The following is a 25,231-nucleotide window of genomic DNA, read 5'->3' as shown; positions in this document are numbered from 1 at the left end:
GGGGGTTTCGGCCGAGACCTCTCGGAGGGTTCCGGCATCGATCGGCTTCTTTCGCCTCACTCCCTCGGGGATCTCCGTAGAGCTTTCGGGTGTTTCCGCCGGGCGCTGAACCGTTCCCGCCTTTTGGGGGCGCGGGCGAGGGCGAGTCTTCGCTGAGGCGCAGCGCGAGGGCTCTTGAGGGGCTTGGCTGTGGTGGGGGATCCCGTGAAGGGTCCCGTGAGGGGCCGCGCTGTGACCGGGGATTCTGTGAGGGGACCCGTGAGGGGTCCCCTGAGGGGCCGCGCTGGGGCCAGGTCGGGGATGCCGTGGGTCCCGTGAAGGGCTGGGCTGCAATCGTGGATTCTGTGAGGGGTCCCGTGAGGGACCGTGCTGGTCGGGGATCCCGTGAAGGGTCCCTTGTGGGCTTGGGGATCCCCTGTGAGGGCTGGGCTGGGCTCGGGAATCCCGTGAGTGGTCCAGTGAGGAGGCGGGCCGGGGGCTGGGAGCGGGAGTCTCATGGGGGGGCCAGGTTGAAGCTGGGGGTTCTGTGAGGGGTCTGGTCTGGTGCCAATGCTACGATGGTTCCAGGTTGGGGCCGGGTTCCCCTCGTTGCTGTTGCAAGGCAGAGCCTGGCCCCTGGTGCTGGAGATCCAGAGTCGTCAGTGGCCACACAGGTGAGCAGTGCTGCCCCTTGCTGCAGGCACCACTGGCCTTCAGGGACCCTCCCAGGGCCCCACAGCCTGAGGGACCCCCGACTTCCCCCCAGGGCTAAGTGCCTGTATTTCTCATACAGCATCCCGAGCTTGTCAGATGTGCTGTAGGACCAAAACATACAAAATTAAGAAATTGACTTTGAGAACACCCAGTTGCCTAGAAAGAAGGTCCTCTTTATAAAGTGGTAATGAAAGTATGGCTGCTCTAAAGTGCTGCCTGTGTCCCTTGAGGATCTCAGGGATGATGGCAGTATTGGGACCATGGAGGTGTCAGTGAAAGAAATCCACTTTGACATCCAACCTTTAATGTCCATAATGAGTTTTTGTGCCTTAAATTTCATTTTGCCAGCCAAAGCAGTCTTGAGCATTAACAAGGATGATACTGGGACAGAAACCTGGCTTGAGAGCAGAGATTTCCCAAGACCTTGTAGAGAAGTTCCCTGGGCAGGGCCAGGTACCTCCTACTCAGAGCCACTCAAGAGGTTGAGGGTGTACAGGGCCACAAACAAGGCTGCCATGGCCTCAAAGGGTTGATCCCTCGGGAGAGCTGATCCATCTTCCTGGAGCTGCACTCCACTCAGCTCCACCAGCTCCATGGTTAACCTCTGTTCCTCCTCGTGTGGGAAGGAGAGCAGCTCAGCATCAACATGGAAAGTCTCCTTCTCCTTATCCAGGTCATGATTCAGGAGGTTTTCAACCTTTAAACAACAATAGAAAAAGCAAAATCAGAATTTCAATCAGTTGTCAACTTGTGATATCACTATGGAGATGTTGTTAGAATTAAAATAGTCCATGCCCCCTTGAAAGGAGCGAAATGTGATTTGTGTTCTCACCAGCCTCAGCTGTTGGGACACAATCTTCCTTTCCAAGGATTCCAGCAGCAGCAGCAGCTGATCGTCCATTAACTCTGCAGAAATAAACTGGGTTTGGATCCAAAACCTCCCACCACAGTTAGTGGTGGGATGGGAATCGAGAGCAGGATAGGAAAGAGTGAAGAGGATGGGAAGGGTGATAATTTCTTGTAAACAGTGCCCATTTGGTCAGAAGTTCTTTGGATGCTTTAATAGAAAAGATTTGTGCAGGCTCCCTGTGAGAGTGATCTGGCTGTTACTCACAGGATTATGGAATATGGAGTTGGAAGTGACCTACAAGGATAATTGGTGTCCAGCTCTTGTCCCTGCACAGGACACCCCAGCAATCCCACCGTGTGCTGAGAGCATTGTCCAAACACTCCTGGAGCTCTGTCAGCCTTGGGGCTGTGCCCATTGCCTGGGGAGTCTGTTCCGTGCCTGAGCACCCTCTGGGATAAGAACCTTTCCCTGATACCCAACCAAACCATCCCAGGCTCAGCTCCAGCTGTTCCCTCAGGTCCTGTCGCTGGTCACCAGAGCAGAGATCTGAGCTGTCCCTTGAGAGGAAGCTGTGACCAGACTTTGAGGGAGCAGGGAGCCCTGGATGGGTGCAGAGGGGATTTCTCTGCTCTCCCTTCCATGGGACTTGGATGTAGATTCCACTTGAGGAGGAGGATGAGTGTGAGAAGAAGGCAGGAGGGAGTGACAGGACTGGGAGTCATCCCTGCCTTGATTTCCCTCTTAAAGACCCAAGGCCTCACCATACAAAGCATCAAGGACGTAGGTGATTCCCTCTGCCAGTGGAAAGAGACGATCTCTTAGAGAGTGCTGTAAGGTGCTGAACAGATCTTTTAAGTGTGGGCTCTCAGTTTTCAGCTCATAACCATCATTTTGCTCAGGAACTTCTTCCATCTGCAAGGAACGAGGCAAAGAAATGTCAGGATTTGAGGGCAGAGGCTGCTGCTTTGTCCAGAGCAGAAGATGTGCTGAGTGAGGGAATTTTGGCTGGACAGTTGTGGCACAGGGCAGGAGGTCTGTGGGGCAAGAGGTGTGCTCCTGGGTGTGTCTGTATTTATAAACAGTGTCAGTAAGAAAAGCTTCACTTACTTTCTGTCTGAGCTCCTGCAGGAGGTTCTTGTCTGTCATCCCAGCTTTGATGGTGTTTAAGACTATGACCAGCAGGTCAGAAGACAGCTGGGGGAAAATTCGGCAGGAGTATTTAACTTCTGCCACCACTGCTCCTAATTTTCCTTGTGAGGGACCTGCAAACCAGAATGAGACCAAATCTTGTCACTTGAGTTCTAGGAGTTCAGGGGCAGCTCTAAACCCAGAGTTTGAAACACTTGTAGGAGTGTTTTTGAAGCAATATGGAATTTGGTCAGTTGTGATGTCTCAAGGAAGAGGGCAATGCATCTCCCCTGTTGGTTTGTTTTATGCTGGGAGATTGCATCTTACTCAAAGCGATTAAATGTGCATGTGAAATCAGTAAAATACATACCATCAGCTACATAAGCTGCCCTTCTCACAGGTTCTGCTGGGAAATAATCCAGATCTGAAAGAGGATAAAAGGAACAGTTTTTGGTACCTGCCTTCCCACTGGTGGTCACCCACCCAGTTTCCTCCCTGACTCTCCTGAGTAGGAAAGGAAAAGAAACACTGAAACTCTGTTCTGTGTGCCATATATCAACTGGAGCTCTGCAGCTTCTGAAAAGTAAATCTGAGCCTTCCTTCTTTCCCTTCTTTAATGACCCCTCCCCAGAGAGCATCCCTGACCTTGCCTGTGTTATTTGACCTTTCCCAGGTGATTGCTGTCCCTCACAGTGCCTCCTCCTCTTTGCAGACAAGCTGAAGGTAGCTCTGGGGACAAGTCATACTTCATAAAATGTTCTTCCTCTTCTGCACTGTTTCTGGAATGGAGGAACTGGTAATTTCTGCAAGTTGCTTACCCCACGCTCCATCTCTGATGTGTAGCCGGATGGTCCTGAAGGCCAGGGTGCAGCCCTTGGGTATGACTATGCTTTGTTTGTCCTCCCTGGTGCCCTGGTCAAGGAAAAGCACCTGTTAGAACACCTGGGTGCAGGTGTTGGGGAAGGAAGGAGAGAAGAGCCAAACCTGTGCACAGAACGTGGCGTAAAATTTGCCCTTGATGCCCCCGTCTGCCTTGGTGGATTCCCTATAGATGGCCTCCTCTGAGGCTTCAAGGATTTCAGTGATCATACATAGCTTAATGTCTGTTCTCCGTAGTTGTTGGATGAAGGAATGATCCATGTTGACTTCCCTGGAAGAGGAAAAGGATGGGAAGGGTTTGGAGCATCAGGAGTGGCTGAGGCAGCTGGGGGGGGGATAAGCCTGTAGAAGAGGAGGCTCTGGGGGGATCTTGTCATCCCATTCCCTGTCTAACATTGTATAGCTAGAGGGAGTTCATGCCCTAAGGTCTTAATCTTGGTTTTAGGCTGTTGATAACCCATTGTTGACCCTGTGTGTGCTGGAGGGGGATGACTGGAGCTTGTGTGCTCCCTTGTCATTCCTTACCTTTCCCTTCTCAGTGCCTCCAGTGATTCCAGTGATACGCTCTTCTTCTGTGGTGTAATGGAAAACTCTTTGGACAAGGAGGCACCTCCTTGCAGCCCTACACTTGCAGGGTCAAAAGAAATGCTGAGACCTCCATCAGCTTGGTCAGCGCTGGTTTTTGTGAGGGTAAATTGGCTGGAATCTTGATGGAGAGACTCTGAAATAATTCCATGCATTATCTTAGGCAGGACTGCACAGACTCAGCACTCTAAGTATATCACACACAGGAGAGCTGGAACATGGTACAGCTTAGCCACAAAGGGTTCAAAAATATTATCTATGGTATTTAATAAATTCATATTGATAAATTTGGGGCTTACCTATGCATTTACCATCTTCTCCAGGCAGCAGCACATCTTCCAGTGTGAACCCTGTCCTCTGGTAGTAGGGAGCTGAGTGGAATATGCGTTTTGATTTTCTTCTTTCTATCAGTAGATAGAGAGGCCTGAACTGCTCGTTGTCTGCGATGCTCTTGACAGGGACCAATTCTTTGCATGGATCCATTTGATTTACAAGGAATTTGGTGAGTTTTTTAAACATTCTGCTGTGGCTGAAGTTTTGAAGCAAAGCCAAGTGGATTTGTGCTTTGGGAAAGAGGGAAAACAACCTAAGCCAAATTACTTGACATAATACCAGGACACTGTAACAAAGTGTGACTTTAATGATTAAGAAGATTTCAAAATAATGACTCAAAATCCCCTTCATGGTCCAGGGCCACAAGTTTCACAGGGTTGTTACAGGGAGAGTTTTAAGAGGAAGCAGCAGGAGCTGTGGGTTGTTTGTCCTCGTTTGCCTTTGCTGGTGAACCCCAGTGATAGTGCAGTTGGCAAAGATTTCAGGCCCTCAGGGTGCTGATTTTGAGGACAAATGTCTGCCAAAATAGAGAGAAATCAGCCCAGCCTTGTTGGGCAGACCCTGGTGATGTGCAGGGGAGAGGCTGGTGTTTGAGGGCCAGAAAAAAATCCCTTTTTTTTTCTGAGAGAGCTTGCTTTTATCAAAAAGTTTCAGTTTCTCTTTTCTGGTGTTTTACGGGATGGAACTGGGGAGGGGAAATTGGGCAATCAAGACTGGTTTTGGTGGGAAGGGGCCTTAAGGCTGATCCCATTCCCCCCCTGCCCTGGTCAGGTACACCTTCCAGTCTCCCAGGCTGCTCCAAGCCCTGTCCAACCTGGCTATAGACTCTTCCATGGATAGGGCAGCCACAGCTTCTCACAGGGCAACCTGTTCTGGGGCCTCAGCACCCTCAGACAGAGGAATTTCTTCCCAATATCCCATCTAACCCTGTCCTCTTTGCCAAATTCCAAAGACAAATAGCTTTGCTTAGCCCATGCAAGACTCATTCCCTTGAAGGTTTCCAAGAAGAGAAGAAAAACTGATGAAGAGCACTTAACAGAGAGCTCCCACCAATCCTCTCCCCTATCCAAAGCTCTGGGATAGTCCACTTGCATATCTGTGGGTGATGAGTGTGCAGAGCAGTGGGGCTGCTGTGGTGATGTGGCCTCTGGAGAGCAGCAGGACTGGAGAGAAGTTCTCTGGCTTCCCTTGTGCTCAGAGGTGTGGAAGTGTTTGCGAAGTACAGGAGCTGTGAGACGCACAGGAAGCTCGCACCACCAGAAAGTCACAGCAAACAGTAAATTGATTTCTCTTACCTTGCTACACGGGGGGTTCACTGAAGAAACACCTGGACAGGAGACCTGGAAGAACCCTGGCTGTTTATAGCAGCTTATCAGAAGTTGTTCCCAGCTGTGAGGTCACTTCAGCAATGGTACATCCTCAGTGTTCTGCTTCCACAAATTGGCCGTTGCTTGCGTAACACTTCCTTTTTTACTCATTGAGCAGAGTCTGTTACAGGGACTGTGAATAACTGGAACTTCTACAGATGTAGGAGATGTGAGCCCATCCCTGGAAGTGTCCTAGACCAGACTGGACAGCAGGTGGGATTGGATGGGCTTTAAGCCTCTTCAGGCCAAACCATTCCATCATTCCATGCTTCAACTTTTTCGAGCCATATAACACTGCTATTCTTGGACAGATGGAGAAATGGACTCAGGAGGGGGTATTGGGAAGAAATTCCTCTCTGTGAGGCTGGTCAAGCCCTGGCACAGCTGCCCAGAGCACCAGCTGTGCTGGCACAGGTGCCCAGAGCACTCCATCCCTGGGAGTGTCCAAGGCCACGCTGGACAGGGCTTGGAGCAACCTGGGATAGTGGAAGGTGTCCCTGCCCATGGCAGGGGCTGGAACTGGATGAGTCTTAAGGTGCATTCCTACCCGAGCCATGTTTCCTATAGTCATTGCCACGCTTGTTTGACACCAAAAGCCATCCATGTGAAGATTCCAGAAGGCAAGTGCACATTTTTACCTGAATACTTCACTTTTATTAGTCTCTCTTAGAATACTGTACAAAGGAGTAATAAAAATATTCACACTTTATTTTAGAAAGTTCTCTACATGAGACTTCTGTATCCACAGCAAAAAGAAGGCTATGGGAAAAAAACCTTAAAACTTTGTACAGAACATTCCTTTAAAAAACCCTCCCAACTAATTCAGCTGATTTAACTGATCCAAGGAGGGTATGGACACACCAACACTCGCATGCTTAAAGATATTCTAGGCAATGATAAAGCAACATAAGTCACAAGGAGAAATATTAATGTGTTAACCCACTGCTGTCCCCTCCTTGAGGGCCAGTACCGAGCTAAAAACAACCCAAAATTGAACAGTGATTTTATCAAACATAAAAGTACTCGAGAATAAGTAGCCCTCCATTTAGTTTATTCTAGAGGCTTTTTCCTACAAAGGTTTGGACTATTTGCCAGCCTGGTAGCTCTGAAAGGACTCCCAGGTCAGGATCCCTGATTCAGGAGCATCAGGCTGGGAGGACTTGCTGGTTTTCTGAGTGTCCTGGAGCAGGGGCTGCTGTACCCCATGGGAACGTGCGTGGTGCTGACAGTGGCTGAGGAGGCTTTGCTAAGTACAGGATGGGACAAGCTGCTGCCAGTTCCTGAGAAGGATTCCAGCCTTCCAAAAGCTTTTCTCTTTCATTGCAGAACAAAACAGAAAAGCTTCAAATACCTTCTTACCACAAATTGTTTCTCCATCACAGGAGATTTTATCTCTCCAGGTAGAAACTTGTCCTGATCATGATACAGGGCAAGTGTAGAGGAAATCTGTCAAGTGTGATGTGATCAGAATCCCATTAAAATCATCAACAATCAGAATCCCATTAAAATCAGTAACAATCAGTTATCTCCTCCATGCAGGCACCTGGGAAAAACTCCACTCTCAAAGAAGTTCTGCTCACACTTTGTTTCTCCTCCCACAATGTGGCTTCACCCCGATCCATCCCCTGCCAGGACATGTCTGACCAACCCTCAGCCTGCTCATGCTGTCCTTTCACTTCAGACTGCCTCAGGTACACCAAAGAATGGTGGTTTAATTACAATTAACTTCCTGCTTTTTATTTTTGATTGATCCTGTCACCTACCCTTAAGTTGGGATCTTAAGGAAGATGCTACCTGATGTGTAATTGTTCAAATACTTATTAATCATATATACATACTTAACTCACCAAAATAGAACATGAAATCTCACTTCTTTTCATATTTCTTCTATTTCCTTTTATGCTTCCCTTGACTGGATTAATTGAGCCCAGGTTAATCTCAGTTATTCCATGGAAAAATGCCACACCTGTGTTGTAATGAGTGGCATTGCCTGTTTTGATCATTTGTGTGAAGGAGAGAAATCAAATGTTGTTTACTTTTGTTGCTAGGCAGAATCTTATTTACAAGTTTGGGGCTTTAGGCTTTAGAACCTGCTTATTTGTGAAGTTTGTAATCCCATTCTGCATCCCAGTTGATCTTTAATTTAAGCAGACAGGGTCAGATGTCCATAGTGTCAGTGAGCACACAAGTATTCAAACCCACAGCTGTGTTAATGCCTTCAAGGAGACTCTGGGAATTGCTGTATCTCATCAAAAAGTCCATCCTTTCAATTGATAATTATTCTAAATTTACAGATCTGTGATGTGCATATGCTTAGAAATATCCAGCATATGTCTGTCTGTGAGGAGTCATGTTTGAAAGCATCTAGAGGCCGTTTCTGTTGAAAAAAAAAGACGTTTTTCCCCATGTTTTCTATGACAATAATTAGTTTTCTTTCATTTCCCCTGGAGATGGAAGTGGTGTCTGGGCAGACACTCAGGTCTGTTCAGCACCACAGTCAGCATTTCAGGTCCAGCCTCAGCCACCCTGCCAGGACCTGCCCCTCCTTGGAGCAGCCTCTCCCACAAGAATACTGCTTATGTCTGTGTCATTTCTCAGCTGATTGATGAAATATCTCTATTTTTATCACAATTATCATTGTCTAGTAGCTTAAAGAGCCGATTAGGCTAGAGAGTACCTCAGCTAAAGCAGCAGCTCTTCTATCCTAGGTTTGAAGGTTTAAACTGCCCATCAAGGAAATTGCACATCTCTCAATACCCTGGGGTCTCCAGCCAGGCTCTCTTCTTCTACCTGCTTGAAATTTTCCTTTTCACTTGGATTTCCACTTTTCAAACACATTAGGGAATGATTCTTCCTGCATTCCAGCAGCCCTCTGAGGTACACTCCATATTTTCCCTTCCCTGTAGCAGTCCCATAGGAAGTCTGAGAGAGAAGTGAAGCAACTTGCCTAAAATTATGCATGGAGTAGTAACAGATCTGAATTTCCCCCTTTCATGTCCTATGCTCAGATCATCCAAAACCTCAACACTCTCCACCATGGCCTCTAAAGCTGGATTTGCTACTGCAGGGACAAAAAAAAAAATATTTAAAAGATTTAAAAGATTTATACCATTGTCAAAAAAGGTGAGACAATATAAGCACTAAGACAACAAAAATACAGGTTTTCATGGGGTTACAGGGGAAGAGTGAGGGAAAACCCATTCCATCTGGGACACAACCCAAAGGAAAATCAGGTTATTCTGATTTTCAGTAAAACAGTAAAATCTGTCTCAGTCAGGAAACCTAAGCCTGCTTTATTTAGGTGTTAATTTTAGAGGAAAAAGGCTTGATTTTGTTCCTCTGTGAAAAGATCTATTATCTGTGACTAATTGACTCCTTCTGCTGGTCAATTCATCTGCTGCTGGTGCTGCTGCTCACACAGCCCTTGGGCGTGGAGCTGAGGGACAGATTTCCAGGTAAGCCAGAAATCCAACCCTTGAGTCCATGGAGAACTGGCAAATCCCAGTCACATGCACTTAAACTAACCAAGGAGCTGAAGTGAGGAGAAAAATTCCAAGTCAAGGATAGCTGCATGCTTGATTAGAGCAATCAGCCCTCCTCCTGTACCTGCCCATTGTCAGCCTTTCCCACATCTGTCCATGTCCATGTTCCAAGGAGCTCCATTGTTGTCAGTCACTAAATCACCTGCCCCTAGCCCTTGATCCAAATGCCCACTGAGCCCTTGTGCACTTAAAAACAGCAGTTTGGGGTGGGGAGAGCAGTTACCTGCATAGATTTGGGTATAAACTGAAAATAACAAGCATGATTTAGGCTGTAGGAACCAAAAGCTTTGTCAAACTGCAGGTCATTCCTTCCTTTGCTGTTTTTAGGAAAAACACTTCCCTTCTCAGTGGTGTCAACAGTTGCAAAATAAAAATCCGTCATTCACTTCCCCCTCCCACTTCCCACCTAAAACTGGAAATCAGACCCTAAAACAATCCAGTCCTGGGAAAGTCTGGCTGTATCCCTTTGGATTTCCCTCACGTTCTGCTCAAAGCACCCAGCTTCAGGAAGGGAAACATATTTTAAAGTGCATTTACCACAGCAATAGTACCAGCACTAAAAGCTTTTCCCCTCATCCCTATCCTCGTCATTCCACGTCTGGAACAGATGAGACTCTTCCCAGAATTCATCCTTGTTGTACCTCAAAGTCTCAGTGGTTTTCCATCTAATGATCACCCTGGGACAAGAGAAATCCGGTGTCGCACGTCCTGCTCCGCACTAAACTCTACTCTGGAGCTGGTTTGGATTTATTGGGCACGAGGATCCAGCATGCGGAATGTGTCTGTTGGGATCTGCATTTAAACAGCCGCTGCAAAACCACATCCCAGTCTGCGTGGGGGAGGAAACGGGGCTGGAGAGAAGGGATCCCCCCTTCACCCCGCTCCTCCGCCATCCGCTCCGGCCACGCCACTCAGTACTTGTTGATCCCAAAGATCCGGACTCCGTGGAACTGAGGCAGTTTGGGGATCAGGACGCTCATCAGGGAGATGGTGTTGATGATGAAGTGTATCCGGTCATACTTGGTGTAAAAGCTGGTTAGAAAATACCTGGAAAGGCAGGGTAGGAACAGAGGGAGAGGCAAACTGAGCTGTGGCATTCCATGTGTGTGTCTCCCAGGACAGAACGCTGATGGGTACTGGGACACGAGGCAGCTCAGCCAGCCCAGAATACTCACAGGACGATGGGCATGATGGTGAGGAACTTGCGGGATGCAGTGAACTGGACTCCATAATCCATCTGCTCCCAGTGCGTGAGCAGCCGGGCCTTGCCCTGGTCCGGGGTCTCGAAGGGGGTTCCCTTCACGGTGTGCAGGAAGATGTACATGCTCTGCAAGACACACAGCGTGAGGCACACTGCATCCCAAAAACCCCGCATCCAGGGAGCGGATCCGGGAGCCTGCACCCCCGCGCCGTTCCACTAGAGGGATGTGGCGCCGCTGGAAAACCCGGAGCGGCCAGGGAAGCAGGAAAAGGAGAGTTGGGAAAGGCCGGGGCAGCTCGGCTGCTCCACGTCAGGCCTCGCTCGGCTCCTGGGTGTGAGCCAAGGAGGCGGTGGCAAGATTACAGCCGTGGGATCTCTGCGATCGGGAGATTAGAGCCTGCCTGCTGCGGCACGGCGGAAGGCTCCCTGAAAATGTGCTGGGAGAAGGTCTGTCACCCCCTGATTACCAGGGGAACACAAGTCACAGACATTCCAGCTACAGCTCCACTCCTGGCCTTTAAATTCCTTTTTGTCCCCAGAACCTAAAGCTGCCAGGGAAGATGATGAGAAGCCAGCAGCTCGTGAGCTGAGTGCTGAGCAGCTCCGGTTTGGGGATTTGTGGTTGTTTTTATCCCCTGAGCAGCTCCAGTTTGGGCGTTTGTGGAGGTTTTTATCCCTCTCTAGTAGTAACTTACCATGAGGGTCCTCAATCCCTGTCATTTTTGTCTCTGGAATAGTCCCAGCCTGAGGTATTATTTAAAATAAAAGATGCACAATGAGTTGCTCCATCCCTGAAGTTTTTTGTCCCCCATGCCCAAGGAGACCTGTGTGGGGACTTGATCTTCAGAGGGGGAAATCAGTTCCTAGACTAATCTTTTACTTTAAGCAGAAAAAAATCTGGGAATTAATCTTGTTTTTTCTTAACTCTCACGAGGCCAATTCAGGTTTTACCATCCCCAGTGATGTCTTGCCAGTGTCTGGGGCCTGTCACAGACCCCTTTGGGAAAGGGACACGACAAAGGACTTGCCCCTACAGAAAATGAATCCATGTCCCCTCTGAGCAGCCTCACCAGGTGTTGCTGCCTCACCTGTATCTGGGCTGGATTTAAATCCATGTCCCAGAGGCACCAGTACAGGCTGAGGGCTGGAGGTTGAGCAACTCAGCCGGCATCTTTGGAAACCCAAAGGGATTGTTCCAACAGGAATCCCAGCAGATTGCTCAGGGGAACAGCTGAGCCAAGGCTCCCCATATGTGCCCTGGGCCACGCCGCTCCCTTACCAGGTTGTGGATGATGTTGGTGAGAGTCCAGACCACGGGGACGCTGAAGAAGGGGATGCTCAGGAGCACGACGTGCAGCAGCCCGATGCCCAGCACGTAGGACAGCCAGATGCCGCGGCTGTTCATGACCCGCGTGTTGGGGTTCACCTCGCTGTGCGCCGTTCCCACGTTCATCCTGACTCTCGTGGCTGACGGGAGCCCCTAGAACAAAAACACTGAGTTCAGAGCCCGGATCCAAACTGCTCAGTGGGGCTGAGCACCGGCTGGTTGTCAAGCAAACCCAAAATCTGCTGTTTGCTATAAAAATCCCAAGTCAGTTCCCTCCTCTGCCCCTCGTTATTGCCATTCTTAGAGCTGACGTCGCTAACTCCGGGAGTGGTTAAGATTTGGGAATTATGTGTGGGAAGCTTGTCTGTGACAGAAGCTTCTTATGATTTGAGATGTTTTCCTGGAGCCGAGGTGTTGAGGTTCAATCCCACGATTGCCTGACAAAACTCAAATCAATACTTTTAAGCACTTTTAAATCACAATGTTAATCATGGAAACACAGCACAGGAAGCTTCCTGCATGTTTATGGATGTCTTAAACTTGGGAAGGGAACAGAGTATTTGCAGAGGAAAGGTTCTGTATCAACAGATCTCCTAATTAATTTAACTAAATTAACAGGGTTCTGCACAGCTTGGGAGGTCTCCTTGCTGGTCTACTCTGGTTCACGTGTTTTGCCTTCAGATTTAAGACTTACAAAGGGGAAAAAAGAGGAACAGAAAAGAATTTGCCCCCCAGGGAAGGAATGAGATTCTTCTTGAGGAATGTAAAAAGGGAAAGATAAGAATGAAAAGTGCCTTGGGAGGATGTTTCAGGAGGAAGAGCTGTGGAGGAGGTGGCCCTTCCCCTACCTGGAAAGAACAACTGCCATGTAGGAGGAGCACAAAGATGGTTTTCTGGACAATGCCAGGAAGGAGAGGAAGCAAGAGAGTGTCACCTTCTCAGAGCAAGTCCTTGGAGTGGTGCCCCTGAGACAGTGAAAGTATCAAGTGGCTTTCTAGAGTGACACAGTGCCAGTGGCAGCAGGAGAGCTCTGGCTCACTGGTATCCAGGGATTACAGAAAACAGCACAAACTAAACCCACTGTAAAGCTGAATGTCTTCACACCAAGATCTGGGAAATTCTTATGTAAAATCATCTTTGTGTCCCACAGAAGAGCAGTTTGATGAGATGATCCAGTTCATCCTCCTTGGCCACAGCACCCCACAGTGAAGGCTGTTTCCTGATGTCTGGCCTCATGGCTTTGCTGTTGCTTCCCACAGCTGGAAGCCGTGTTGCTTTTCCCTCCAGCTCTCCAGAGGCGAGCCCAAGCCAGATCCAACATCTCACTCTCCTCACTGCCAGCTGTTCCCAGCTCCCTCATGGAGCGCTGGGCCTGCCTTGTCTCAGGAGCTGGCACCATCCCCGCTCCTGCCCAGGGCTGGGACTCACAGCCAGCCTCCACTCCACAGCTCTTGGAATGCTCCAAGGAACTCCCAAACCTCTTCCACGCACACAGACAGCTGTTGCTGCAGATCCTCACCTCACTCTTTCAGGGGCTCATACCTGGAGAAGGATTTTGTTTCCAGGAATGAGGCTGCAGGTCTGTGGGATGCTCACTCCCTTGTTGCCCACCTCCCAGCTCACCAGCTTCTGGATACTCCAGAGAAAAGCCCAAAGTTTAGTTTGGGAACAGGACTGGGAGCCAGAGTTCAGCGCTTCAGCCTTGGCAGAGGGAGCAGCTCTGTCCTAAGCCTGCTGCAATTCCCAAGGGCTCTCAGAAGGAAAATTCGGGGTTGGGGTGAAACATAAATGAGTCAAAAAGAGTCAGATTGTTACAACAACAAAAAGCAAAACACCCTATGGAATGTGTAAACAGGAGTGCTGAGTGCCAGACATGGGAAATAGTTCTCCTGGATGTTGGGTGAACACTGTCCAGTCCTGGGAGGAGCTGGAGAAAATGAGCAGAGGTGTAGGAAAAACATGACCTGCAAGGACAGCTGGAAGGAAACGGGTTTGTTTAGTCTGGAGGATGCTGGAGACAGGCGTGAGGACACTCCACAGTGAGCTGTGGCTGTGGGATTCCAGCTGTGCAGCAGGAGGAACCACAGGCTGCGTATTGGAGCGACACAGGAGTGCAGGAGGAGGGATGTGGGAAGGGACTGCCCACAGAAAGGGATCTGAGCTCTTGCTGGAGGCCTTAAAATCTGCTTTAATCAACAGATAAAAACCTCCTCTCCAGGAGTCTTTCCTGATACCATTATCCAAGGGCTGTGGAAGCCCCCTGCAGCCAGAGGTGCAGGTGGCTGGTGCTGTGGAATTTCCAACCATGACTGTAACTTCCAAAAACTAAGGAGCAGCCTGGACTTGGTCTCCTCTGCAGACCCACAGCTGGGTGGGAAAGTGCCCAACTTGGAAGCTGTATGTGAAGCAATTCTCTTTCCTGTGCCTCAGTTTCCCTTCCTTGTAAAATTAAGGATTAGGGGGGTGGGATGCTGGAATATCTGAGAGGTTAATTCATTCTTGTAGGAGATACGGACACACCAAGCATTCACTACTGCAATGAGGGTGATTCCCCATCTCAAGCTCTGTCCTTCCTCACATTAAATATTTCACCAGCTCTGCCCTGGGCTCTGCAGCCCTTGGCCCAGCTCTCCCAAATTTTGGATTGCACAAGCCTGGCTGAGGGCACACAAGCTTTCAGAGTTCTGTCCCTGCCCCCATCCCACATCCCATGTTTGCCTTCTAATTCCACACCAGGATTTGCTCACCTGCAGGACAAAGGCACAGCCCACCATGGGAAGGACTCCAGCTCCCCCTTCCCAGAGCAGCTGCTGCCAGGCTCTGCTTTCCCACTCTTTTTGGAGACAGAAAAGCCTGTATGTTGCGCCAGGCTGAGGGTGAAGGTCAGGGCTGCGCTGACATTGGACAGTGGCCATCCAAGGAGGGGAAAAGTCAGAGCTGTGGCCAGTGGCAAAGGGCACAGTGTGGCGGTGGAGCTGAGCCCTCCCTCTGCCTCATCCTGCCTGTCCTGCCCCTTATCCAGGCACAGCTCCTTCCTCACCTTTGTCCCCAGAGGTGGGACACCTCTTTGTCCCGAGGGTGGTGACCACCCTCTGTTCATGTTCTCTTCCTTAATGCTTGGATGTGATGATCTTAAAGGCCTTTTTCATCCTAAATAAATGATCCTATGATTTGGCAGTGCTGTCACCCTTCCCCAGGGATTTCAGGAACATGCTGCAGGATCTTCACTGGGCTGGTGAGGGAAGGAGGGCTCAGGTATTTATCTTGATCTTGAGTGTTCCCAGACTGAAGGTGATGATGATCCACGGATCACAGGTCCCAATCTCTAGCAGCAACAGCTGCCACCTCCCAAACAAATCCTTTAAACCCTTCTTTGCCGCTGGCAATGGATGAACCAGAGCACGGAGGACATGGGGGACGCTGGTGAACTGGGCTGTGCTGGGTGAGAGGTGACACTGGGAACACAACGCTCCGTGTCCCTCCAGCCCGGGGCCGTGTGGGACATGTCTGAGCCCCAGCGCTGCCCGGCTCCTCCTCGAGGGGCCCGGGGGTGCCAGAGTCCCGGAGGGGACACAGGGAACACGGGGACGAGGACACGGGTGAGGGCGAGGATCCTTCCCCCTCGGCCTTTCCTAGTGAATTTAACGGGAAATCTTGGACAGAAAGAGAAAGCCGAGGTTGGGCTCCTCCGGGCTCACGTGAGGTCCCAGACCCCACTTTCCTCCCCGTTTTCCCGGGACAGGACGGTGCCCCGGGAGGCCGGGGCAGGACCCGCTCCGGGCCGGGTTCCGCACAGCGCGACCCCTCCGTGGGGACCCGCGCTACCTAACTGGGACCCCCCATTCCCACCCCGCCGCTTCGCGGCTCCATCCCAGCACCAGCTTCTCTCTTTTGGGCTGTTTTCCTTTCGGGCCAGGCCCATGCGAGGCACCTTCCCCCGGCCCCGCCACGGGGCTCGGCCGCCGCCGCCCCCGGGGAGGGCTGAGCCCCCCGGTCCCGGCCCGCGCCCCCGGCCGGCACTCACCGCTCCCGCCCGCTCCGGCCCGGTTCGGCTCGGCGGGGCCGGCGCTCGCTCCGCCGCGCTCCCGGTGCTCTCCCGGTGCGCTCCCGGCGGCCCCTCGGCCCGCCCCGCCGCGGCACGCCGGGAGCTGTAGTCCGGCAGCAGCGGGAGAGGCGGAGCCGCCATGGGAAGCGGCGGGAGCGGTTCCAAGAAGGGGATCGGGGGCTACAGTGACCCCTGCTCCGCTCACAGGGGGCCCCAGACCTGGCTGGGTGCGTCCAACCTGTCCGGGGAGGGTGGGCTGCCCCGCCTGCAGCTCTTCCCAAGGGAAATCCGAGGGTAGGGGAACACTGGGGCAGCTTCCCGACGGAGCTGTGGCTGCCCCATCCCTGGAAGTGCTCGAGGCCAGGCTGGAGGGGGCTTGGGGCGTCCTGGAATACTGGAATGTGTCCCGGCCCATGGCAGGGGGTGGGACTGGGTGGTTTTTAAAGTCCCTTCCTACCCAAACCATTCTGATTCCGTGATACCATGAAAATCCCAGCAGCAGCATTGTGCAGACAGCCCGGGCAGGCCGGCAGCGCTGCAGGACACCCGGCCAAGGTCGGGGCTGGGAGCGAACGCAGGATTCCGGTGCTGGAGCGCGGGGGAGACCATCTGGCTCCGCTTTTGTTTGCACAACCATCAAAGCTCATCGCGTGGGGCTGGCACGGCCCACGGGTGCCACAGCCATCTGTGCAGGGCTCTGTATGTGCCTTCTGCCGGCTCTTCCAGCAGCGGAGGGGCAGCGCCGGAGCCGCTTTGGGCTGCAAATCCCTCGCCTGGAGCCGAGCAGAGCCCCTGGCAATGTGCGGAGCCCGAGCGAGGTTCTCCCGGCTGCCCGCACGTGTGGCTGTGCCGGCGCCACTCGCAGCCCCCAGCTGGCACAGACAGCTCGGCACTGCCCACGGTGGGCTTGGGCGTCGACCCAGGTGGAGTCACAGCATTGAGGTTCCCTGAGTGTCTCTGTGCCTCCACGCTGAGCCGTGTGTCCTGACCCTGTCTGCATCCATCCGGCTCCAGCCGCACATCCTGACAGGGCACGGCGAGAGCACGGACACCCCGCGGGCTCCGGGGCTGCCTGGGTGTCACATGCTGCCACCGTGTTGCTGGCAGGGCACGGGGTCACTTGCCGGAGCCAGAGCAATGTCTGCCTCCAGAGGGCTTTGGGCGCAGGGAGAAGCACATGTGGGGTAAAGCAGATGAAAAGCCACCGATTGCCACCCGGTAGAACCGCGTTGTCCCTTCCCGGCTCCTCTGCGGTGCCCTCTTGGCAGGGAGCGGTGCGGGGATGCCGGCGTGCGGAGGCGGGGGATCCCACGGGATCCGCTCCTGCTTTGCAGGAGATCCACGCACGCACAGCAGGCTCTATTTTTATCCTGCTCCTGCCTGACTGAGCAGCTCTCTGCGCGGTGACATCTAATTTAGCAGCTTCCCCGCACCCCGCTGGCTCCGCACGTGAGGGGGAAGCACAATGCAGCAGCTATTTTTAAACCCATAAATATTCATCGCTCTCCGTGATGCAGCAGCCGCCGCTGCCGGTGCAGCGCGGGGGGGCCCCGACCCGCTCCCTGGGCTCCCCACACCGCGTTCACCCGCCCAGGGAACACCGGCACTGGGGGCGGGGAGTTCCCTGGGGGGATTCGGTCCCATCCGCTCACCGGCAGCTGCCCCCGCGCTCTCCCTGTGCTCAGGGGGGCTGTTCCCGTGTGGATTCCTAGGCCTCGTTCGCTCCCAGCCCCTGCCGGTGCCGGGCCGTGCTCAGCTCCCGCTCTGCCGGCTGCCGGTCCCGCTGCCCGGTCGATGCCGGTTATATTTAGCTCCGTGGTGGCAGCGAGAAGCCGGTGCCAGCTATTTTTAGCCATCCTGCGGTGGGAAGGGTCCGCGCGGGTCGTGCTGCACTGCAGGTTTTGTGCTGGTGGGTGCCGTGTCCCCCACATGGGACCCCCGTGGGGTGCAGCCCTGGGGCTGCTCCCACTGCCGGGATCGCCCACCGCCTCTCCGGGTCCCAGCTCAGTCCCCCCATGCCCCTTCCTGTCCCCTTGGCCCCTCGGCCCCGTCCCGCGGCGGGTGGCTGTGTCACCGGAGCCGCCACATCCCGACATGGCCATCCCTGCTCCCGCTGCGTGCACAGCTCCCGGCGGCGCTGGGGACGGTGATGGGCAGCACAGGGCTGCTCCGCTCCCCGGCCGAACGGGGAGATGCCAAAGAAGTGCTGAAGAGCACCAGTTGTGGTTGCCGGTTGCTGCCTGCCGGGCTCCCGGCAGCGTCCCGGGACAACCCTGCCCGGTGAGCCCGGCACCGGTCCGGCATCGGGTTTGGCTGCAGGCACGGAAACATCAAAACGACCTCTAAGATCATCGACTCCAATCAGTAACCAAGCACTGTCACCTTCTCTACTAAACCATATCCCCAAGTACCACATCCACATGTTTTTTGAACACTTCCAGGGTGCCAGACTCAGAAATGGCCTGGCCCCGGCGGAGCGCGGGGGGCTCCGGGGAAAGCGAGGGGTCTCCGGGGAGGATCTGTCAGAGGCCGTGTCTGGCTGCCGTCAGGTTTCCTTTTCCTAAATGAGGCGAGATCCAGGCCAGGCGCCTCCTAAACGGTTTATCCTCCCTCAGCAGCGGGACAACGTCAGTGCCCGGGGCCGGGCTGTCCCGCCGCGGAGGTTCAGGACCGGGCCAGCGGGAGCCGCGTCCCTCCCGGCGGCCCCGGGGCCCGGTAACGGCTGCCGCTCTCCATGGTCCTGAGCCAGCCTCGCCGGTGCCCCGGGGCGGCGGGACCCCGAGCCGCAGCCCAGCCCGGCGGTCCCCGGCCTGGAAAGCTGGGGGCTGGGCTGGGGGCCCACTCCGGTTCGCCTGGATCTCGCACCGCCCGGTGCCGCCGCCGCGGGTCGGGTTTCCCCGAGTAAGCGATGCCGGTGCAGGGCGGGGGGAGGCACCGTGAGCCCGCCGGAGTGAGAGTAGGGGGGTCCTGCTCCCCCCAAAGAGCTGGGGAGGGGATGAGGGGATTCCTGAGGGGCTGCGGAGGCAGCACCGGGGGCACCGAGGGCCCGGGAGGCCGGGCAGACCCGGGGGTCTCCCACCGGAGTTCGCGGGGAGGCGGCGGGGCGGAGGCCATGGAGTGCCTCGGGACGCCCCGGTACCAGCTGCCCCTGGCTCGGGGGTCTCGGCAGCTCCTCACCGGGTCTCTCCGGTGTCTTTCCGCGCCTCCCTGCCTGAGGACCCGGGGCAGCTCTTCCCCCGGGGGGTGAGAGCTGGGAAGGCTTCGGGCGCGGGGCAGAGGGTGCTCGGCGCTGCGTGGCCCCCCCGGCGGGGCGGGCCGGGGGCGGGGAGCCCCGGGGAGGCCCGGGCGGAGGATCCCGCCCACCGGCCCCGCCGCCGCCGCCGGCTCCGGGGCCGCCGCGCTGCGCGGGGCGCGCCCGCTCCGGCCCGGGGCGCGGGGCCGCTCCGCCGCCGGGGGCTGCACAGGCAGGTGAGTCCGCAACGGGACCTCCGGTGGGGCGGGAGGCGGGGAGGGGAGGGCTGGCAGCGCCGCGCAGAGCAGATCTTCCCCCGGGGAAGCACCGGGGCTTCCCTCGCCTGCGACGCCCCCGGTGCTGAGCGGAGCCGGGGGGATCCCCGGGCATCCCCGGGCTCACGGAGAATCCTGGCGTCCGCCCTGCCCCCGCTCCTCAGCCGCATTTTCTGGGGCTGGCAGCGACCCCCGGGGTCGGGCTGGAAATCCCCGAGCCCTGTTGCTGGCTGCCCGCGGTGGGGCAAGGGCTGGCTGTCGTCGCCGTGCCTGGTCCGCATCCCACCCGCAGGGGTGTCCCTGTTCCGTGGACGAATCAGCCCCCTCCCTGGACACCGGGTCCCGGCTCATTCCGGTGGTTTCCCGGGCAGCGGGAAGAGGGTACCAAGGGGCTGTGTTTGTCCCAGGTTACCTCTGGAAGACTTGGGGGGCTGGTGTAGTGTGGATCTTCGGGGTCCCGGTGCCAGCGATGTGTCCTGAGCTCTGGTTCCCTCTCGGCACCCTCCTGGATCCCGGGGCTCCGGCAGTGCAGGGGTCAGGTCTGCACAGGTGTGACCTTGGGGTGTGTCGGCGTGGCAGGGCTCTGTGACAGTGCCCAGCCCTCGGGGTGCTCACCTGCCTGTGCTGTGGGGACCACCCTTGGATGGCCACCTCTGCACCACACCCCACGGTCAGCACCCCGAAGCGCGTTTGCCGGTGTTGGGGTGCTCCGGGGAGCAGTGGGGCCAGCAGGCAGCTTTGCTGGTGGCATAGCTCGGGTCTCCCGCAGCACTGAGCTCTGCCTGACCGGCTGACACAGGCGCCTGTTAGCGCCAGTGGCTTTGGCTGTGGGATGGTGGGAGAGCACCTGGATATTGCCTCCAGAGCTCCGCTGCCACGGCCGGCGCAGGGACAGGCTGGGACCCCTGGATGTGGTGGGAGCCGGGGCTGAGAGAGCCGGGTAGCGCTCGGAGCTCTCAGACATGGCCCTTATCTGCTGCCACCACCCTGGGAACTCGTTGCACGCTCAGCTCCAGTGAATTTCCTTTTTCTGTTTTTGTTTCTTTCCTGCTGACGCTTTTCCCCTCCGGAATCAAGGGCTGGATGGGGCCCATGGTTACGGGGTGGTGTGAGCCGCCCGACCCCACGGTGGGGTGGCAGTGGGTAGAGCACAGCAGCACCCAGCACCCACCTGTGCCGGTCCCCTCGGAAGGAGAAAACCCGCCGCATGTCCGCGTGTGCCCCGGGCACTCCCGGAGAGTGGAGCCGGGAGCAGGAACCTGCTGAGCCGCTGCCTGCACATGTTTTCCGTGGCATTCCCCGGGGGCCGCCTGCAGCGGCCGCTCGCCCGGAGCCGTGGCTCAGGCTGGTGCGTTCTCCGGCCGCCGCAGGACGCATCGGCCTCCTGCGAGCAGCGATCGCGGCGCCGTGACCTTGGCAGGGCGGGAGCTCACCCCGCCTCTGGCTCAGCCCGAGCGTCTCCGGTTGTTACAACCCAGCTGCCGGCGCAGGAGACGTGCCCAGCCCCTGGGGCCTGATCCTGCCACGTAGGAACCGAGAGCGAGGTGATGGCCGAGCACGGGGGAAAGCGTGAGCCATGAAGGCTGTCCCGGTCCCCGTCCTTGTCCCTGCTTCATGGCTAGGGTCAGACGTGGTGCTCACGGCAGCGCAGTGACGGTTCTGCCCCATCTCCCCTAGCCTGACACTGTCCCCTTGTTGTCCCTGTCTCAGATGTGCCAAGTCCAGCTGAAGCCACTGTGGGTGTGAGGAAGGCAGTGCAGCACCATGACTGTGACACGGGGGGTTGTCCTCTGCCCCATCACCATGAGACTGCACCTGCAGAACCTCTTCCTCCTCTTCCTCCTCCTCCTCCTCCTCCTGGGTTCCTGCCTCCACCCCGCCGCTGCCTTCCCCAAGGGCTGTTACCCCTCAGAAGAGGAGGGGCTGAAGACCTTTCGCTGCAGCAATGCTCAGCTGACCGAGGTCCCCAGAGACATCCCCAATGACACCAACAAGCTCTACCTGGACTCCAACCAAATCCGCTTCCTGCCTCGTGATGCCTTCCGGGACCTGCCACTCCTGCTGGAGCTGGACCTGTCCCACAACGCCATCGCCAGAATCGAAAGTGGGGCTTTCCAGGGCCTGGCAGAGCACCTGCACTCTCTGGACTTGTCTTCCAACAGGCTGGTGTCGGTCAGCAAAGACGCCTTTAGCAACCTGAAAGCCAAGGTAAACCTGTCCAACAACCCATGGCTGTGTGACTGTCGGCTGCAGGAGCTGATCCGCGCTGTGGAACTGGCAGCTGACTCCTCAGGAGGCATCGTGTGCGACTCCTCCACGCAGGAGGAGCACGTCGGCAAAGCTTTCCTGCAGGTCATTGCCGACACGGACTTCTGCAACGTGTACAAGAAGACCACGGACATCGCCATGCTGGTCACCATGTTCGGCTGGTTCGCCATGGTGATTTCCTACCTGGTCTACTACGTGCGGCAGAACCAGGAGGACGCCCGACGACACCTGGAGTATCTCAAGTCACTGCCCAGCAAGCAGCGGCGATCGGAGGAGTCTTCCACCATCAGCACTGTGGTGTGAGCACCAGCATCCTGCAGGACATGGGGACGAATGGAGCTGTGGACCGGCCACGCCAGGGGCTGTCACCGGCCACTGGCATCGCACAGAGATGCTCATGGATTCTGTTCTCCTCAGATGTTCTGTTCTCCTCCTGGCAGCAGCAGCCACGGTTGCTGAGTCCCTGGCTCTGGTGGCTGAGGTCAGGGATGGATATCAGCCATGAGCATGGAGCATCTGCAGCATCCTCCCAAGTTACGGAGGACCCAGAGCAGCTCCTGGCTTGTGGCCATTGCTCCGACTGATCTGGACATTTGGACTTCATCTAAAACTTTTTATATTTCCTTTGCAGAGATCCCTTGGGGCATTAATGGAATTGGTGTTTTCATCTCTCCCAGGCTCCCCCTTGGCTGCCCAAGGAATGGTCTGGCAGTCCAGGGCAGCCTGGGCCTGGATCCCTGCTGGGAGGGCAGTGGGGAGGAGCAGTGCAGGTGCAAGGCCAGCGCCCTGCCAGGTCACTGGCCCTGCAGGGTCACGGGCTGAGACCGCAACCAGCAGGACCAAGAGGTGGGGCAGGGGGTGGGAACACAGCGGTTGGTGCCGCCCCATCTTCCGATTCATCTCCCTGCCCCTTTCCCGGCACTGTCAGGCCAGGTGGGGCAAGGGGTGTGGGGGTCTCCACTCAGACATGGGATCGCTGATGGGCAAACCCAGGGCCTTTCCCATCTGAGTGTGGGGAACGAGAACCAAACGAGGAATGAACTCCCTGGGGCAGAACCCTTTGAGGCTGCCAAGGAAATGTGGGTGCTGATGGAGGGGCAGTTACGGGTTCTGACAGCGGGTCCAGCCCTGCTGGGTTGTTGGGGGAGCGGGTTTCCCCTCGGTGCTCTCGGGGACAGCGTGGGAGGGTGTTTGCAGCACCCTTGGCCATCTGCTCGTGTCACTGCCAGAGGGGAGCTCCCACCTCACAAGCTGCTGACCGGTCACTGTGATGGGAAGCAGGACAGAGGGAGCTGCCACAGCTCCTCTGTCCTCTCCCCACTCCCACACAGCTGTCAGGAGCCTGAATCTCCCCTAAAATATCCCAAAGTCCCTTCTTGACACTTCCAGTATCGGGCTGCAGGTTCCTGGTGGCAGCAGTGGAGGTGATGCTGAGCACAGGGCTGGACAGGCAGGGGTCAGTGCCCACTTTTTGGGCATGCAGGGTCCAAGTGGCAACTCAAGAGCAAAGCCAGAGTAGCCCCAGACTCTTCCACCTGCCTGTCTGGCCTCTGGGACATCTGGTTTTGCTGGTTTTGGCCTTTTTTTAAACCAACCAATGCTAAATTGCCTTAACTCACCAAGAGCACCAACCAAAGCTGCTGGAACCTCCTCTGTACCAGGCCAGACCTGCCTTGTTGCGAGGCCCAGCCTCAGCCCCACGTGTGGGCAGCACACTGCGGTGCAGGCAGGGCTCTGCCTGTCCCCTGGTGCCCCGGTGCCGGTGGGAGCCGTGGGACTGAGCTGGCCAGCAGCAGGGCCCCCGCCCTTCCACAAGTGCCTAATTCCAGCACAGAGCAGGAGCTCTGCAACGCACAAACACCTCAGCCCCAGCTCCCATCTGGGCGTCCCTGCAGCCCCTGTAGCTCCTTCCCCCTCTACAACCGGCTGAGGAGAAAAGGGGCTGGGGGGACCCGACTGAATCCCCCCAGGCTGCTCCCCCCAGGCCACCGCTTGTGTCAGCAGCACGGCGGATGCCGGAACCACCCGACCCGTCCGTGTTTGGGCTAAGGGACATTTTAGTTCTAACTAAATTTTGTCTTATACGACAATAAAGTTGTCTTTTACTTTGGAGCCGGTGGCCGGCGTGTGCTGGTGTGTGTGTGTGTCCGTGGATCACCGGGCCCTGGTGACGTTGTGGTTGCAAAGGAAAGACGGAGGTGCTGGCGACAGCCGATGTCTTTGTGGGCAGGCGCTTGCAGAAGAAACAGGACACCCGTCCCTCCGGTAACCCTGCCCCAGCCTTCAATAATGAACACCCGCGGCTCGGCTCAGGTCGCTGGCACCGTGCCGGTCCCCGCGACACCCAGGACCCCGTGGAGCGGTTTCCCAGGGCTCGGCTCCGCTCCCTGCCCTCCTGTTCTCCCAGGAGCAGCCCCCGGCATCGCGTGGCACAAGGGCAGGATCATGACGGCCCCGAGGGACGGGTCCTTCCAACACCACGGTCCAGCCGGTCCCCACAAGAGGCACCTCCGTCACAGCCCCGACCCGGTTTGCCGGCACCTCTTCCCGCATGATCCGCGCTGGAGTCTTGTGCCATGGAAGGTGAAACCCGGGTCCTAACGCAGAGTGACAGCTCCTGCTCGTGGGACATTAACCTTGTTTGTCACTCGGCTGTCTCCAGACGCAGACCCCGGGCTCTGGAGCAGATGGCTGCCGTCCCCCGCTCCGGTCACTCCCTGGGGATTCTCGTCCCGCGGCTCCCGGAGCAGCTGGGGAGGGCTGGGGGAGACGCAGGACACGTGGCCCCAGCTGCCACCCTGTCCGTGGGGCCGTGGCTCCCCGGAGCCCTGCCGGTGTCCCCTGTCACTGGGCTGGATGATGCTGAGTCCCTCGGCGTCAGCCCTGCTCTGGATCCCGTCTGTGGAATTACTTGGATGGAAACCACCAGGCTCATTGCAGCCCACACTGATGAGCACGGGGGAAAGGAAATGGATTCCAGGGGTTTGTCTGGATGTGGAACAGCCACTGGCCTGTGTGGGTGTACAGGGGGATAAAATACATAAGAAGTCTTAACAAAAATCTGCAGTGAGATTTGGGAAGGTTACTTGTTCTGGGATGGATGGAATTATGCTGGATTTAGGCTGTCAGTACTGTCAGAGATTTAATCAGGTGTGACAGGGAATGGGGAAGAACAGAAAAATGGGTTTATGGAGATATTTCTTGGGGGTGCTGTGGCCAACGTGGGGTCTTTGGAACAGGGGGACACTGCTTGTCAGATGGCTTAACTCTCAAGGAGGGATTTTTCTCATCCCACTCTTTCCAGTTGTGAGGTGCTGTGGACCAGATCCTGCTGAGAACACACTCGGCACGGTGGGTACAAGGGGCTCAGTGTTAAAGGCAACACTTCTTCAGCAAGGAATTAGAAACATTCCTTTCAATACCCCTCTCTGGGTAGATTTATCTGCAGGGATCAGCAGCAGGACAATTAACAGCGTGACCTCCTTCTGTGCGTTCCTGCACGCTGG

General features: G+C 55.6%; 3 protein-coding genes across 5 annotated transcripts; 1 reads left to right on the top strand and 2 right to left on the bottom strand.

The window, feature by feature from the left end:
* Positions 1 to 692: 692 nt before the first annotated feature.
* Positions 693 to 5,903, bottom strand: GSDMA (gasdermin A). Of its 2 annotated transcripts, XM_005531517.3 has the most exons (10): positions 5,764 to 5,903; positions 4,435 to 4,698; positions 4,076 to 4,271; positions 3,656 to 3,821; positions 3,490 to 3,583; positions 3,042 to 3,095; positions 2,651 to 2,805; positions 2,305 to 2,455; positions 1,526 to 1,599; positions 693 to 1,390 (listed from the first exon to the last, which is right to left on the bottom strand). In XM_005531517.3, exons 2-10 carry the CDS (start codon positions 4,652 to 4,654, stop codon positions 1,154 to 1,156), a joined length of 1,347 nt encoding a protein of 448 aa, XP_005531574.3. In that variant the 5' UTR covers positions 4,655 to 4,698; positions 5,764 to 5,903; the 3' UTR covers positions 693 to 1,153. The 2 variants fall into 2 exon arrangements, with proteins under 2 accessions (XP_005531574.3, XP_087924235.1); XM_088068109.1 differs by lacking the exon at positions 5,764 to 5,903 and having other exon boundaries at positions 4,076 to 4,346; positions 4,435 to 4,502.
* A 563-nt stretch (positions 5,904 to 6,466) lies between these two features.
* Positions 6,467 to 16,014, bottom strand: ORMDL3 (ORMDL sphingolipid biosynthesis regulator 3). Its single transcript, XM_005531422.3, has 4 exons — positions 15,930 to 16,014; positions 11,858 to 12,058; positions 10,553 to 10,704; positions 6,467 to 10,424 (listed from the first exon to the last, which is right to left on the bottom strand). Exons 2-4 carry the CDS (start codon positions 12,029 to 12,031, stop codon positions 10,289 to 10,291), a joined length of 462 nt encoding a protein of 153 aa, XP_005531479.1. The 5' UTR covers positions 12,032 to 12,058; positions 15,930 to 16,014; the 3' UTR covers positions 6,467 to 10,288.
* Positions 16,015 to 19,345: 3,331 nt separating this feature from the next.
* Positions 19,346 to 23,844, top strand: LRRC3C (leucine rich repeat containing 3C). Of its 2 annotated transcripts, none has more exons than XM_014260176.2 (2): positions 19,346 to 19,418; positions 21,168 to 23,844. In XM_014260176.2, exon 2 carries the CDS (start codon positions 21,222 to 21,224, stop codon positions 22,026 to 22,028), a length of 807 nt encoding a protein of 268 aa, XP_014115651.2. In that variant the 5' UTR covers positions 19,346 to 19,418; positions 21,168 to 21,221; the 3' UTR covers positions 22,029 to 23,844. The 2 variants fall into 2 exon arrangements, with proteins under 2 accessions (XP_014115651.2, XP_014115652.2); XM_014260177.2 differs by lacking the exon at positions 19,346 to 19,418 and adding an exon at positions 20,535 to 21,001.
* Positions 23,845 to 25,231: the final 1,387 nt, after the last annotated feature.

This window comes from Pseudopodoces humilis, chromosome 29 (genome assembly GCF_049639895.1).
Source record: "Pseudopodoces humilis isolate 2021_Gansu_Grassland_sample_001 chromosome 29, ASM4963989v1, whole genome shotgun sequence".
In the NCBI taxonomy this organism is placed as follows: domain Eukaryota; kingdom Metazoa; phylum Chordata; class Aves; order Passeriformes; family Paridae; genus Pseudopodoces; species Pseudopodoces humilis.
Note: the sequence above shows the minus strand (reverse complement) of the source record. Positions and strands in the feature narration are given on the sequence as shown.

What these genes read in the sequence shown, in the direction of transcription:
- ORMDL3 (XM_005531422.3), bottom strand. Translation starts at nt 12,031, where the DNA reads ATGAACGTGGGAACGGCGCACAGCGAGGTGAACCCCAACACGCGGGTC. An exon ending in CCAACATCATCCACAACCTG is followed by an intron (nt 10,705 to 11,857) that starts GTAAGGGAGCGG and finishes TGTGTCTTGCAG; the next exon opens with AGCATGTACATCTTCCTGCA. An exon ending in ACCATCATGCCCATCGTCCT is followed by an intron (nt 10,425 to 10,552) that starts GTGAGTATTCTG and finishes CTGCCTTTCCAG; the next exon opens with GTATTTTCTAACCAGCTTTT.
- GSDMA (XM_005531517.3), bottom strand. Translation starts at nt 4,654, where the DNA reads ATGTTTAAAAAACTCACCAAATTCCTTGTAAATCAAATGGATCCATGC. An exon ending in ACGCCACGTTCTGTGCACAG is followed by an intron (nt 3,584 to 3,655) that starts GTTTGGCTCTTC and finishes TTCCTTGACCAG; the next exon opens with GGCACCAGGGAGGACAAACA. An exon ending in TGTCCCAACAGCTGAGGCTG is followed by an intron (nt 1,391 to 1,525) that starts GTGAGAACACAA and finishes TGTTGTTTAAAG; the next exon opens with GTTGAAAACCTCCTGAATCA.
- LRRC3C (XM_014260176.2), top strand. Translation starts at nt 21,222, where the DNA reads ATGACTGTGACACGGGGGGTTGTCCTCTGCCCCATCACCATGAGACTG.